The sequence below is a fragment of the Octopus bimaculoides genome, chromosome 1 (genome assembly GCF_046866305.1).
Source record: "Octopus bimaculoides isolate indiv1 chromosome 1, ASM4686630v1, whole genome shotgun sequence".
Classification (NCBI taxonomy): Eukaryota; Metazoa; Mollusca; class Cephalopoda; order Octopoda; family Octopodidae; genus Octopus; species Octopus bimaculoides.
This window is the reverse complement of record NC_142928.1, coordinates 147,646,320-147,662,511: the sequence shown is the minus strand read 5'-3', so window position 1 is coordinate 147,662,511 and position 16,192 is coordinate 147,646,320. Positions and strand designations below refer to the sequence as shown.

The 16,192-nt window shown below is 38.0% G+C and overlaps 1 protein-coding gene across 1 annotated transcript; it reads right to left on the bottom strand.

The window, feature by feature from the left end:
• Positions 1–32: 32 nt before the first annotated feature.
• On the bottom strand, positions 33–10,995 carry LOC106884321 (uncharacterized). Its single transcript, XM_014935645.3, has 5 exons — positions 10,704–10,995; positions 8,538–8,589; positions 6,503–6,690; positions 3,371–3,526; positions 33–698 (listed from the first exon to the last, which is right to left on the bottom strand). Exons 1-5 carry the CDS (start codon positions 10,839–10,841, stop codon positions 477–479), a joined length of 756 nt encoding a protein of 251 aa, XP_014791131.1. The 5' UTR covers positions 10,842–10,995; the 3' UTR covers positions 33–476.
• Positions 10,996–16,192: the final 5,197 nt, after the last annotated feature.

Below are 16,192 nucleotides of genomic sequence, written 5' to 3'. Positions count from 1 at the left end.
GCCACAGTCTAATGATTGAAACAAGTAAAAGATAAACAAATTGCTATTTTAATCTAATTCTGCATCTGTTACATGTAACACATTTTATTAGAATTCTAATTCATATTGAACACATCATTGTCATATTAGAATGAGAGAAAATTATTAAATTTTATAAAAACATATTAAAAAATTGGTTGAATCCATAGCTACAATTTTACATAATCTGGACCCAAAAAACATTCTAGCATAGTGTCTGTTTGGTCCAACATATATGTCACGTCGAATGTGAGAAAATATTTTCTAAAGTTTATTAATCAGAATTACTATTAACAATTACATGATTATAAAAAAGTTGAAATTGATAATACCTGCCAAAACCAAAACTATTTTATAAAATTTGGCTACATAAGATTAGATTTTCCAAACATGCCAATCTAACCCTTTAATGAAAATTATTGCCCTCTCCTATTCTGTACAATTTTATTCAAACCTTACTAAGGAATGACAGATCCTTGGTAGTCAATAAGAAAACCAGCATTGCTTTCATTTAACGTTGACAGAGTATTCAGTGATTGTTTCACGCTTGATTCTGGAGTCAAATTAGCATTTTTACCTCCCATATCAGTTTGTACCCATCCTGGGTGAAGAGCCACAGCAAGCACATTGTGAGGTTTTAAGTGAATCCCAAAATCCTTGGTAATCATATTTAAAGCAGCCTGAAATAAATAAATAAAAATGATGTTTTGAAAACAATGTCTATACTTTTGTTTCGTTTATTTTAAACATAATTTTTTGATACTTTATTATATTTTTTACAAGGTTGTTGATGTCATTTAACCCCAGGTCAGCCCTGACTGAGTAGACTTATGATCAGCTATGACCATCCTTTCTTTTTGGCAATCTGTAACGTATCCTTATCTGTTCAAGATGGTAGATCTAATTTGAGGGAGATTTAAATATTATTCCAAACAGATCAAGCAGCTTTGTAAAGGCTCCTTCACTGGCTTATTTTTTTATTAAATTGACTGTACAGGAAGTATAATGCTCCTAGCCATTTTATGCATTCCAAAGTCTGGACATAGGAGTAAGATATATGTGATTAATATTAAATTTGAATGAAGTTTTGTAGGTGGAGTAGAAAATCAAGTGGGAAGTGGTTATCAGGAAGAATGCATGATGGTCAATGAGTTACACATCCTACCACCTTATTTACAAAAGGCTATTGTTTGGAATTCAGCCTAAAAGGATTTCATTATAAGCATATCACAAAGTATCTGCAAAGAAAAGTTATTCATGGTGTTCAAGGAGACAGAAGTTCCATTTGTCATCATTGCCGCCACTGCCGTCATCATTGTTTAACATCCGTTTTCTATGCTGGCATGGATTGGCTGGTTTGACTGAGGTCTGGAGAGCCAGCAGCTGCACCAGGCTCCAATCTGATCTGGCAATGTTTCTATAGCTGGATGCCCTTCCTAAAGCCAACCACTCTAAGAGTGTAGTGGGTGTTTTTTACGTGCCACAGGCACAGGAGCCAGTCGGGTGGGCCTGCCATCAATCACATTCAGATAGTGCTTTTTACATGCCACCGGCACCGGGGCCAGTCAGGGGATACTGGCATCAGCCACATTTGGATGGTGCTTTTTAAGTGCCACCAGCACAAGAGCCAGTCAGGGAGTACTGGCATCAGCCACGTTCAGATGGTGCTTTTTACGTGCCACTGGCACAGGAGCCAGTCAGGCCACAGCTACGATATTGGTTTTACTTGACTCAACAGGTCTTCCCAAGCATATCATATCGTCCAACACATCAGGGGTACTTTTAACTGGGCCAGACATGCGTGGCTGCCATTTCACTTTAGTTGCTGGGTCTTCTCAATCACAGCATATCTCCAAAGGTTTCGGTCTCCTGTCATTGCCTCTGTGATGCCCAATGTTCGAAAGTCATGCTTCACCACCTCATCCCATGTCTTCCTGGGTCTACCTCTTCCACAGTTAGGGAGTGGCACTTCCTCACCCATATGTAACACATGACCATACCGGTACAGTCATCTCTCTTGCACACCACATTTGATGCTTCTTATGCCCAACTTTTCTCTCAGGGCGCTTACACTCTGCTTTGTATGCACACTGACATTACACATCCAGCAGATCATATTAGCTTCATTTCTTTCAAGCCTACGCATTTTCTCAGCAGTCATGGCCCATGTTTCACTGCTGCATAGCATGGCATTTCACATACATGCATCATATAGTCTACCTTTCATCCTGAGTGAGAAGCCGTTAGTTGCCAGAAGAGATAGGAGCTCCCTGAACTTTGCTCAGAGTAACCACCCCCACTACAGACTTGGTCACCTAGGTAGCAGAAGCTATTAACTACTTCTAGTTTCTCCACCTGGCATGTGATGGAATCTGTTTTCTGTACATCTTCAGTATTTATTGCTCCTGTGCATCTGCCACACACAAATACTATTTTCCTGGTTAACCTTCCTTTGATATTGCTGCACCTTTTATGTGTCCATAGCTTACACCGAGTATATCGTATGGAGTTTCTATCCACGCTTTTTCTACAGATCGAGCAGGGCCATCTACCTGAAGGGGATTGTGATTTGACAGCCTTCCTACTTACTAAGACTTTATTTTTTGCTAGGTTAACCCTAAGGTACTTCGATTCTAGACCTTGGTTTCACACCCTGTTGTTGTTTTTTTTTTTTTTGCTCAAGCAAAGCAAATAAGAAATAAGGTATGACAAACATCTCTACAGGCTCAGTCAGAATTGATGCAGGGGCTAAACAAGCAAATACTCAATGACAGGTGAGAAGTAGGGAGAAAGGTACTGTAAAACCAGAGAAATGACCCAAATGCTTGCAACATAGTGGATTCTACTAAAGTCACCCAAGTATCAGTTATGGGTATTAAACTAGGTAACACGGATTAAGTCTACACCTAAGTAAGCCATGACAAGGGAGTGAGAAAAAAATATGAGGCAAGAAGAAATATGACAAGAAAAAATATGAGGCATCCCATACAACATTCTTACAGTTCCATCAATCCAATTCTCTAGATTGGTACTTTTTTTAATTTTCCCTCAAAAGGATGAAAGGCAAAGCTAATCTTGGTGGGATTTGAACTCAGTGTACCAAATGTCAGAACAAATACCACAAGGCATTTTATTTGATGCTTTAACAACTTATCCCTTATGTGATTTGACTGAACTAAAATTTAGGGTCATTTATTTGATCTTCAGTTTTGTTGTTTTTTCTTTAATTTGTATTATCATCCACATTGTTTTTTTATATTCCGGCATAAATTAAAAATGCAGCTTTTTCTTATATTCTCACAGAAGGAAGAATAGATGACAGTTGAAGAATGCAAGAAATTTTAATACTTACCTTTGAAGAAGAATATTCATAGAAAAATGTGCTATTTCGAGTAGCAGTAACAGACCCTAATATGCTACTGATATTCACAACTGCAGCACGATTACAAGACAAATTTGAAGAAGGGTTCTCCTTTGCAGCTGCTACCTTCAGTAAAGGGAAAAATATCTGAAGATATAAAAAAAAATTTCAAAAATGAAAAATTTGTACATTTTATTTACTGAGAGATTTAAAAACAATATAGATCAGGAAACAGAGAGAACAACATCAAATGAACGTATGTTTATGTTGATCTGCTGTTGATAGAAAATAAGACCAAAATCATCATCATCATTTAACATCTAAATGTTCATGCTTGCATGTATCAGATGGAATACATTGAGGCAGGTTTCGACAGCTAGATGCCCATCCCATTGCCAACTCTCACCTTTTCACAAGCAAGGTAATATTTTCCATGGCCAGACATGTTTTTCAGGGAAAACTGGAAACCTTGCCTGTTGTTTCTTGACAATAGGACTCATTTACAATTATCACATGTTATCTAGACAAGAGCACATACAAACACACACACACACACATATATACATACAGACATATCTGTACACACACACACACACACACACAAATGCATGCACATATACACACACACACATTGGGCTTCTTCCAGTTTTTCCTTACCAAATCCATGCACAAGGCTTTGGTCGACTCAAGGTGATAATAGAAGGAACTTTCCCAAGGTGCAACACAGTGAGACTTGAACCCAAGACTTGATGGTTTGGAATCAAGCCTCTTAACCACTCAGCCACATCTGTAACCATGTAAAAAGTGAGACTGAAATCTGTTGAATAAATAGATACAGATATAGCTGTGTTAACAAGAAGACTGCTTTGCAACCACCAAGGTTTGGGGTTCAGTCCCACTATGCAGCAACTCAGGCATTTTCTACTATAAGCCCAGGCCAACCAATGATGTTCGAGTCCAATTGGTTAAGGGAAAGTGTATGAAAGATTGCCATGTGTATGTAAGCATGCACACACAAGCATATGTGTGCATATTTTGTCATTCTTTGGTTTTGCATTCCTTGTTGATATGACAAACCATTGCTCTGTGCTATCGAAGTGGAATAAAAGATTCCCTGACTTGAAAAGCATGTATGTGCTGGCAATAAAACACTGCCTGAAATAAGTCTTGGTTAAACTTACACAAGCACTGAGAAATGAATATTAAATAAATGAATGGATAAACAAAGAAAACTTTAAATGACTTTCTTATAAACATTCACGTGAATCTTTTTATTCAAATAGAGAAAGTCATTATAATTTTTTTTTAACCATAATCTTTCACCATAATCTCTCAGAGCATCCACCTCCACTACTAACTTGGTCACCTAGATAATGGAAGCTATCTACTACCTCTAGCTTACCCACCTGGCAGTTGTTGGAGTCTATTTTCTGTACATTTTCAGTGTTTATTGCACCTGTGCATCTTCCACACACAAAAGCTATTTTCCATGTTAACCTTCCCCTGATATTGCTGCATCTTTATGTCCATAGCTTACTACATCTTATGGAGTTTCTACTTACACCTTTTCTACATATCAAGCAGGGCCATCTACCAGTAAGATTTGTGGTCTTTGTGCCTATGTTTGTCCCTTATCACCACCACACAACTGGTGTTGGTTTGTTTATATCCCCATAACTTAGCAGTTCAGCAAAAGAGAAGAAGTACCAGGCTTAAAAGAGAAAGTACTAAGGTCAATTCATTCAACTAAAGACTCTTCGAGGCAGTGCCCCAGTATGGCCATAGTCTAATGACTGAGAAAAGTATGACTGAAATGCTTGTATGCAAAGATATACACATGCAGGTAGAGAGAGAGAGAGAGAGAGAGAGAGAGAGAGAGAGAGAGAGAGAGAGAGAGAGAAACTGCACATGCATACAAACATAATCAGATGCTCAAATAAATAAACAGAGGCAGAGGGGAAAAGAAACAAGAAAAACTTCAAAATGTCTGAAGATAAATAAAGTCAGCATCAAATCAGTGATGCCAAATAGGCAGCATCAAAATGGTTGTACCAAAACAGCTCATACCCTCCTCAAAAATATTGGTCTCAAATTTTGGCACAAGGACAGCAATTGTGGGGATAGGTGTTGATATAAGTTGATTATATCAATTCCAGTGCTCAACTGGTACTTATTTTACTGACCTCAAAAGGATGAAAGGCAAAGTCAACCTTGGTGGAATTTGAACTCAGAATGTAAAGATAGATGAAACGCCACTAAGCATTTTGCCCAGAGAGAGCTAATGGTTCCGCCAGCTCGCTACCTTAGAAACTTTAATACAAGGTCAGCATTTTCGGGAAAGTGGGCAAGTCGATTCTACTGATCCCGGTGCTCAACTGGAACTTATTTTATCAACCCTGAAAGGATGAAAGGCAAAGTCAACTTTGGTTAAGCATTTTACTTGGCTTACCAACGATTTTATTTGGCTTGCCACCTTTTTACTTGGCTCGCCACCTTACCCACCTCAAAAATATCAATTTTAAATTTTGGCACAAAGCCAGCAAGTTTGAAGAAGGGGATAAGTTGTTTACATCAACCTCCAGTGTTCAATTGGTACTTATTTTATTGACCCCGAAAGGATGAAAGGCAAAGTTAAACTTGGCGGAATTTGAACTCAAAATGTAAAGACCCACCTCAAAAAAAAATAGGTACAGGCATGGCTGTCTGGTAAGAAGCTTGCTTTTCAACCACACTGTTTCGGGTTCAGTCCCACCGTGTGGTACCTTGTGTGAGTATCTTCTACTATAGCCTCTGGCCAACCAAAAGTTTGTGAGTGGATTTGGAAGATAGAAACTGAAAGAAGCTCGTTGTGTGTGTGTGTGGAGGGGGGGGGGGGGGTTGTGTCTGTTGTTTGTGCCCCACTACTGCTTAACAACTGGTGTTGGGGTGTTTACATCCCTGTAACTTAACGGTTTGGCAAAAGAGATCGATAAAATAAGTACCAGGCTTAAAAAACAAAAGAAAAATAAGTACTGGGGTTGACTCATTCGACCAAAATTTCTTCAAGGTGGTGCCACAGCATGGCCACAGTTTAAAGACAGAAGCAAACAAAAATAAAAGAAGGGAACAAAAAAAACAACTTACCCTAGTCAAAACACTTGGAGCAACAGCATTGGTTTTGAAGGCTTCCATCATAGAATCAAAGTTGAGTTTTTCAAAAGTAATACTCAATTTCAAACCAGCATTGTTAATCAATAAGTTTAACCCATTGTCTTCTACTTCATTTTCAACTGCTTCTTTAGCTTTTATTATAGAAGTTTCATCACAGATATCTGAAATAAAAACAAAAAAAATTAAAATATTTTCTGTAATGATTCTTCTAAACTTCAATGAGACAATCTCTTAAAGTGTCTTACAGAGTTATTTCAAAGATTTTCAATTACATCTTGTCAAGTAGAGAGTTTTATCTGATGGAATTGGATATATGGGTGCTGCTTAGTTCTGAGCAGATATCTATGATCAAAGACATTCTAGCTGTGACCATTGTGTCTTTTATGAGGCATGTAAGACTCCATCATCATCATCATCATTTAGTGTCTCTTTTCCATGTTGGCATGGGTTAGATGGTTTGACTTAGACTGGTAAGTTGTAGGGCTACACCATGTTTCAATCTGATTTAGCATAGTTTCTACGGCAGGATGCCCTTCCTAACACCAACCACTCCAAGAGTGTAATGGGTGCTTTTTAAGTTCTTTATTCATGAAAATTTGCATGGTGACTCGACAAAGATTTGGCTGCTTTTCCAATAGTTTGAGGAATGACATAAAATGATATTGGGTAACTGAGGCTGCAGCTTAGCTCTAAGTTAGTTCTGACTGAGCAAGTATATGATTGGAAAGTTATGACCAATATTCCATATAACAGGAACTAAATTCTCCAACATATTCTTCATTTAATATGGTATTTGAGGGTTATTTGGTTGCTATTTCATGCTGAACTTGCATTTGTTAACTTTATATTTCAATCTCTAACACATTAGACTATTTTGTATCCTATTTTGTGGGAAGATTACAGGAAACAGACATATCTACAAAGTGAATGTGTCATGGCTGTAGTTTTTGATTGCAGTGCATAAGTATAGGCATAGCCAACTGGCTTCACTCACTAAAAGGATAGGGTCATGCAATCATGACATGTTCATCCATCTATCCATTTTCACTGCCCAGTATCCTTAGTGGGGTTGTAAGGGTAGAGTTCGCATGAACCCCATCCTTAGGGTCCTTTCAGAAACATCCATTATTATATTTTCCCACCAGGTGAAGAGGACTACATTAGAGCAGGAGTCAGCTTTATGCCAGATGATGAAGGATTAAAAAAGATTCTATATTGTGTTGTTGTTGTAAGCAATAAGTTTGCTCTGATCAAGCATACCCATCCAGTACCAACTTAAGGCATGGGTACCCCATGATTCTAGGAGCTAATGTACTATAGCTTTCTTTCAAAAAGTAGAACTATAGGGCCTAATACATAACGTTGCTTGGGAGCCTATAATACTATTAAAACAGACTGGGACCTATCATCAAAAGGTTTTCCAACAACATTCCAACTTTCATTTCTTTTCAGAAAGTGAATCTAGGACTAGATTTACTTTTTTTTTTTTTTTTTTAAGACAGTAGTGTATAATTTGAACCAGATTTGGCTATTTGCTTTTTATAATTAGGTTACCACTTGTGCCGGATGGCATGTGAAAAGACATTCGAGTGAGTTCGTTGCCAGTACTGCTGGACTGGCCCTTGTGCAGGTGGCACGTAAAATACACCATTTCTGATTGGCCTTGTGCCGGTGGCATGTAAAAGCACCCACTACACTCTCGGAGTGGTTGGCATTAGGAAGGGCATCCAGCTGTGGAAACTCTGCCAAATCAGATTGGAGCCTGGTGTAACCATCTGGTTCGCCAGTCCTCAGTCAATCGTCCAACCCATGCTAGCATGGAAAGCAGACGTTAAACGATGAACGATGATGTGGATTGGGTTAATAACAATTCAATGGCCATGAATACAGCAGAGTAACAATAACAGTACACAAACTTTGATATTTTCATTAGCAATGTGATATCTCATCAACAAAAGATAAGTTGCAATTTTGATGGAATTAATAGTAAGGAAAAAAATAATCCTACCTAAAGGAACAATACGTAGGTTTGAATTATCCTTTTTCAATGACTGCAAATCCTAGAATGAGAAAACAAAATAACAGCATTACTATTGCTGATGATATATATCATTAACAATTAGTTAACATAATAGACTAGGGTGGTGGTAGAAATTTAGAAAATTCTTTGTTTCATGCTACTACACAAGCATCTCTTACTGGAGCTACAACTCTCTGGGACATCCCTCCTCCAGCAACAAACTTTATTTTCCCTTCGGATATGCAAATGTTAAAAGCTGAATGCAAGTCTCATCGATCACATTGATCTAAGGAGTAGGAGGTAAGCAATAGTCATGGGCACAGCCTTCTGCTAATTTATACAAAATATTAAGTAGAACCTACATAGCTAGTGTCAAGTACTCGCTAATACATTTAGCATGTTTAGCTCCGTTCAAGCAGAACTGCAATCAATGATACCGTAGCTGTAATTATATTTTTTTCGTTCTGGTCTGGGAGAATGGCAGTGTCCCTCACAATCACAGGAATTCAAAAGATTCACTACTGTTAACGTTGTTCTAAAACGGTTGCATGGTGACAGCTACAGGCAAAAAGAAAACAAAAAGCGTTGGAAGAAAATTCAAAAGTTGCCGATTTTCTGGGAATGAAGTACTAGGTGGAGGGGTTGGCACCAGACCTGAAGATGAAAAGTGAGCTAGGAATGCCTGAGTAGAGGTGATAGAGACAAGCCTGGTTCGAAGAGTAGAGGCTACGGTAATGGTGGTACAAAAAACCAGAGACACAATACCACATGAGTGGGCCAAGGGTCGGAATGTGATACCAACTGAATTAAATGTATTACCAAAGAACTAAGTCGAAATAATTTCCGATTTTAACGTTGAAAATTATTTGTGCCATTATTTGGCAAAATAATCATCATGACAATGTATTTGAAAACTTTATTGTAAGTGTTAAGGAACAATATCCGTTGTAAATATTTTTGATAACATTTTTTTGATATAATCTTTGAAATATATCATATAATCGTGGGATAATTAAAATACTATTTTTAATTTGTTTAAATTTTCATTTTTTTAAAACTTGTGTACCATTCTCTACATAGAAATTTAAAAGTTAATAACTTTTTTATTACACTGCAAATTTAGTTAATTTTTTTAAGCGAAGATAAAGGATACGCACACCCGGTGTTTGGGATTAGGGTTCCGCCGAAAACGGGTGGTGTGCGTATTCTTTACCTCCGCCAATTTCTTTTTTTATATGTAACCTATATTTTATGTATTTTTAAAATTTTATTTTTAATTTTAATGGTGCAAATAATTTACAACGTTAAAATAGGACATTGCCCAGAGTAGATTCAATGATGGGCTTCTACAGTTTCTGTAAATCAATATTTGATCTTAGGTCTTTGGGAGGTCGAACTGTGGCTATTTTTATATTGTATACATGCGAGAGAGTAACAGACTATCTGTATACATGTATGAAAGAAATGTTCATAAAAATTGGATCTGGTGTGCCAAATCGAAAATATCTGATATAAATACCCACACTCGTATGTATGTATATATATATATATATATATATATATATATATATATATACACGCACACAGTTTTTCAGTGTTTCGACCAGTTAAACTTGTTTGTCATAATAACTACAATTTGGTGCCTTCCTTCCTCGAAATTGTTATCTCCTTAACAACACTTTTTTAAATGAAATTTTGCTGAAGCACATTTCGAATGTGTTAATAATGGTTATGTTGATGAAATTAAAAAATTAAAAAGGAAATTTCATCAAGAAAAAGTTTAACTGCTCTTGGCATTACAGACAATCTATCGAACAGAATCCCTGATTTCGTTACCTAAATTAACGTACAAGAATCGGATCTAACTGTGATAACGGTAGAGGACATGTCCAAAGTGTCGCGAACACACGAGCGCACCCAACACACACTGATTAATATAAACAAATTGGTTTCGCTGGTGCTAATAAAATTTCTTGAGAAAAACTGCTATCTAGAAGAGAAATAATGATACATATCAGTTTTATTTACATTACATATTTATTTGATAATGTATAGAGCAATATATTATCGTTAGACATGCAAAATGCACATGTACGAAAACGTACCATATAAGTTATTATTTTCGAAAAGAAAAAAACAAACAGGTCTATTTACCTCGGCTTTTTCTGGATTACGACAAGTTGCAAATACATAGCGAGGGGGCGTGGGTAACCTTAAAAGTTGCTTCACGAATTCAAGACCTATTCCACGACTACTACCAGTGACTAAAACAGACTTCACGTTTAAAACCATCGTTGAAGATAATGAAAAATTATACACGTTTTTAATCGTAAGTTATCTACGAGGATCTCTGGCAATCACCGACTTCTCTAAGATAACGCAAGAGCAGTGTCAATACCGCGCGTAAATATACACACGAGTATCAAGGACGTAAAAATCTTGCTGCGGGATAGAAGTGTTGTTTATATTTTCTTTTGTTTACAAACAAATTATCACTAAATAAATTGGTTTTAATTCTTACAATAAAATCATGTAGAAACGAAATTAAGACTTGCACTGCTTCGAGACTACTCTTATCAATTATATTATATTTTTATAATGAACCTTTCATTTAGTGATATATTCTACAGAGAGTTACTGGTCACCTTGATAGTGTGCTCAGTAGCAGCCAATGAACAAGTTGGCAAGACTTCCGCCCCAACCCCAACCCCAACCCCAACCCACCCCCTTAAAAAAAAAATTTTTTTCGACACAAACTCCACTTTTCGGCTACGGGGAATACGAATCTGCAAAAAAAAAAATTGGCAAAGATCGGCATTTTTAAATTACCCCCACCCCCATTTCCTTCGTTTTTTACTTTTTTTAGAATTTTTTTTTCTTTCAAAAATATGCGGAAAAATACGGAGATTATGATTCTGAAAAAAATTTCCAAAAATTTTTGCAAAATTTATTTTTTTAAGAATTTTTTTTTTTTTTTCTAAATATGCGGGAAAATACGGACATTATGATTCGGGCAAAAATTTGAAAACACTTGTTTTCTTAACAAAACACTTTCAAACTTGGGATACTGGTAGAATGTGTCATATAAAACATATTTTTCTCTTAGCTTTCTTAACAAAAATTACTTCTTAATAAGTTATTTCATGTTAAAGTTGTCGTATTTCTGTAATTTCAACCAATCACTGACGTCTATTCAGCTGAATACAGTTAGTGCTGTTCGGTGTCAAGTGTGTTATTCCTTGTTTAATTATATCATTATTCCCTAGTAAGGGTTTAGGGTTTTAGGGTTAGGGTTCGGGTTTTAGAGTTAGGGTTAGAGTTTTAGGGTTAGGGTTAGGGTTATCGTTATGAGTTATAGGGTTAGGGTTAAGGTTATGGCAAAAATAATCATAACCCTAACCGTAATCCTAAAACTAACCCTAACTCTAAAACCCGAACCCTAACCCTAAAACCCTAAAGCTAAAACCAGTACAAACGCACAAACGATGTCATAAATAACAGTGACAAGCGAAATATATACTGCTGATAATTGTTGTTGACAACGGATAGTTTTTGTTGACAAACAACGGCACTAATTTTATTCAAGGGAAAAGATCCCCTGACACCGTTGTTTACATTCCACGGCGTAATTGATTTCACCTCAATAGACGTCAGTGATTGGTTGAAATTACCGAAATACGACAATTTTTTTACATGAAATAACTTCGAATACAAAACTTTTTATCTGTTCTATAACACAAAATATACAAGTATTCGAAGTTTGAAAGTGTTTCGGTACCAAAAACACTACATAAAAAAATGTTGGCCGTCAAACCATAAAGATCCGGAAAATTTAACAATGCCGATTTTTGGCAATTTTCCGGAACCTCCATATCCGAAAACGGGAGTTTTCTCGACTAAAGGCGGTGCTCCAGCATGGCCGCAGTCAAATGACTGAAACAAGTAAAAGAATAAATTTGGGAGAAAATGGGGTAGGGGTGAGCGGAAGTCTTTCCTTAACTTTATATGGAATACGCAAAAGTTATATAATAGCCCTTCTCCTCTTATAAAAACTTATTAGGTATTTATTTTAGGAAGTGTCTTGTTCAAGGACGCAAGTATTCCATTCCACTCACAATTTCAAAGTAAAAAAAAAGAAATTTATCGTTATTCTTTAAAGTTAGCTGTTTCCTAGCGAAGGCGAATAAAGTGGAAACTTTGTAAAATTCGCCAATTCATTTCTTTTTCTTTCTGAAAATTTCTTCAGGTTACTGTTTCTAAGGTAGACCATGAGTCTTCAAAATCAGGGGGAAAAAATGATTTCTAAGTTTGAATATTTTCGTCCCTCTCCCCGACCGCCTTTCAAAAACATTCACTTTTCACATTCTTTGAAGGTTTAAAAAATCGGAGATTACATTCTATAGTCATTACGCACACGCACGCACACACGCACACGCACACACACACAGATACACATTGCAGTTACTCAAAAATGAGTAAGGATGTGGATTCGCAAATTGATTTAGGTATCTAATTAGTTATTCTCACTTTCGGACGGCAGCTTTAATACCCCCCACACATACACACACACTCACACACACACACACACACACACACACACACCACACACACACACAGTTACACATTGCAGTTACTAAAAAATGAGTATGGATGTGGATTCGCAAATCTAATTAGTTATTCTCACTTTCGGGTGGCAGCTGCAACACACACACACACACACTCACACACATATAACGGGTAACGCTAAGTAAGTGCTATGGATAGAACCTGGTTAAACTCTCGATAATGATACGAGTGAGGAGTCTAATATGGGTCATGTATTAGCATGCATATATATGTAAAAATTAACACTTCCTTCTCCAAGCCTAGATTCGAAACCGAATCTAAGAATTCTCGGTCGTCCAAACCACCTCAATCAACAGGCGCGAAAAACAGGTTTTCTTTGTCCTGTCAAAAAGTGATTGATGATCTCCCTTTAACCTTCGACCTCATAGATGTCAGGCGAAGTTCAACTGGACAGCAACTGACCTATTTAGGTACAAACTCTGCTGCAGTATGTCTGTCCTTCTAGCTGCCACGATTCTTATAAATAGAGTGGTAAACAAGACACCAGGACAGACACAGACAGACGGAGACTGTGATGCTCGCAGACTGAACCAGTGCTCTGCTACTACCAAGACAGAGATCTTTTGCCGGGCCAAGCAAGATGAAAGAACGAACACACAAACACACACACGAACATATTTAGTCTTAGGGTACATCAACTCCAGATGTATCCTGGTTCCATCATTTTTCTAGCAACTCGAAGCAAGTTGCCAAAATTGAATGTAGTGGCAAATATTATTTATTAACACCAGCAAATTAAAAAAATGTTATAGTTGAACCAGTTATCATTTTGTCATTTCACAGGCAAACACATGCCTATCGCACCGACACTAAACGAAAACATACCACATTTTGGTGACTCCACTACATATATATATATTAGACAGAATGAGATAACAAATCCAAGGCCATGAGGAGTTTTCAGAACGTTTATAATGAAATAGTCTTACAGCTGTTTCTGGGATGTTATGGATATCCTTTAATCAGAGACGGTGTGAGAAAATATTTGAGTTCGAATTATTGTGGGAAAGGAGGAGATAGGGAATATAGAGGGAATATAAGAGAATGAAAGTAGAAACAAGATATATAAAGATATTGTAGTTGCAGGAAAATGGTGTATAGAAGTGGTAAATCAGATTCCTGTACATAACGAGCAACACCGATTCCACTTCTCCATACTTTGAAATGACTAAACATGAACTGCTATTGAAACTTACCATGTACAGGAATTTTTTTTTTACCACTTCTATACCATTTTCCTAGAATAATGGAACTGCAACTACAATGTCTTTATATATCTTATTTCTACTTTCATTCCCTTATTTCTCTTATATTTCCATATTTCCTCCTTTTCCACAATAGTTGGAACTCAATATTTTCTCACACCATCTCTGATGAAGAGATATCCATAACATCCCAGAAGCAGCTGTAAGATTATTTCATTATAAATGTCCTGAAAACTCATTTGTTATTTCATTCTGCCTTATATATATGTATATACATACATATATATATGCATATATATATATATATATATATATATATATATATATATATATATATGGGAGAATATACGAAAAAACAACAACAGACAAGGACAGGTGGTGTAAATAACAAAAGGATGTATTAGTATGACGCTCGGGAATACGGAAAGTCTTTGACGTTTCGAGCTACGCTCTTCAACAGAAAGAATACGGAGACAAGGAGAGAAACACGGAGAAAGAAAATTGAATAGTGTTCAGTCAACGGTCAATCATAATAATGGCTGACCGGAAGTTAGAAATTCTTTTTTCAGGAGAGCTAAGAAAAGGGGGAGATAACAAACGGTGATCGAAGAACGAGGGGCTGTGTGTGGGAGATAGAATGCTGGTGATCTTGACGTATGTAGTGTGAAAATGGGGAAGGGAGAAAGGAGTTGGTCAGTTGTAGTGTGTGCGTGGCGTGATGCGAGGGTATTGGTGTGGTGTGATGTGAGGGTGTTGGGAGGTGGGGAAGGCATGAGTGGAGTGTGGGTTAGGCTGAGGGTGGGGTAGAGGTAGGGGTCTGTGGGTAGGGTGGGGTATGTGGGTAGGGGTGGGTGGTGGGTGTAAGGAATTGGATGGGGTGGAGTGGGAAGGTAGAGTAGGAGTGTGTTGGGGTGTGGTGGGATGAGCTTATGAGGGGGTGTTGACGATGAAGGGGGAAGGGGAAGGTGGAAGTAAGAGAGGGGGAAGATGGGTATTGGAGGGGAGAGGAAGAGAGGAGAGAGGGTGGGTGGATTGAGAGGGGGAGGGGGGTATGGGGGGGGGGAGAAAGAGAGGAAGAGAAAGAGAGTGAGACAGAAGAGAGTGAGAGAGAGGGAAGAGGGGTATGGGGGGAGTAAGAGAGGAAGAGAAAGAGAGTGAGAGAGAAGAGAGTGAGAGAGAGGGAAGAGGGGCATGGGGGGAGAAAGAGAGAAAGAGAAAGAGAGTGAGAGAGAGGGAAAGAGAGAAGAGAGTGAGAGAGTAAGGGTGAGAGAGTAAGAGTGTAGAGAGTAAGAGTGAGAGAGCGGGAGTACGAGAGAAGAGAGTGAGAGAGAGTAAGAGAGAGGAGAGAAAGAGTAGGGGTGAAGAGAAGAGGGAGTGAAGAGAAGTAGGAAGAGAAGTTGGAGTGAAGAGAAGTAGGAGTGAAGAGAAGTTGGAATGAAGAGAAGTAGGAAGAGAAGTAGGAGTGAATAGAAGTGGGAGTGAAGAGAGGTGAAGAGACGTACAAAGAAGTAGGAGTCGGAGCAGGAGGGGAGGTGGGGGAGGGGTAGAGATGGGTGGTAGGAGGGAGGGTGGGGGAGAGAGACAGGAGGAGGAGGTTAGATGAAGAGGGGAGGGGAGTTGAGCCCATGTGGCGCAAAGGACCGGAGAGAGAAGATTAATCACTGTTCACGGCGCAAATGGGAGTCCGGATGGCCCCTGTGCATGGACAATCCAAACACAGACAGGTGTTGCTGCAAGGAGTGGCCGGCAGAACGGAAGTGGCGTGACACCGGGGTGTCATTGCCAACGTTGATGTCTCGGAGGTGTTCCGCG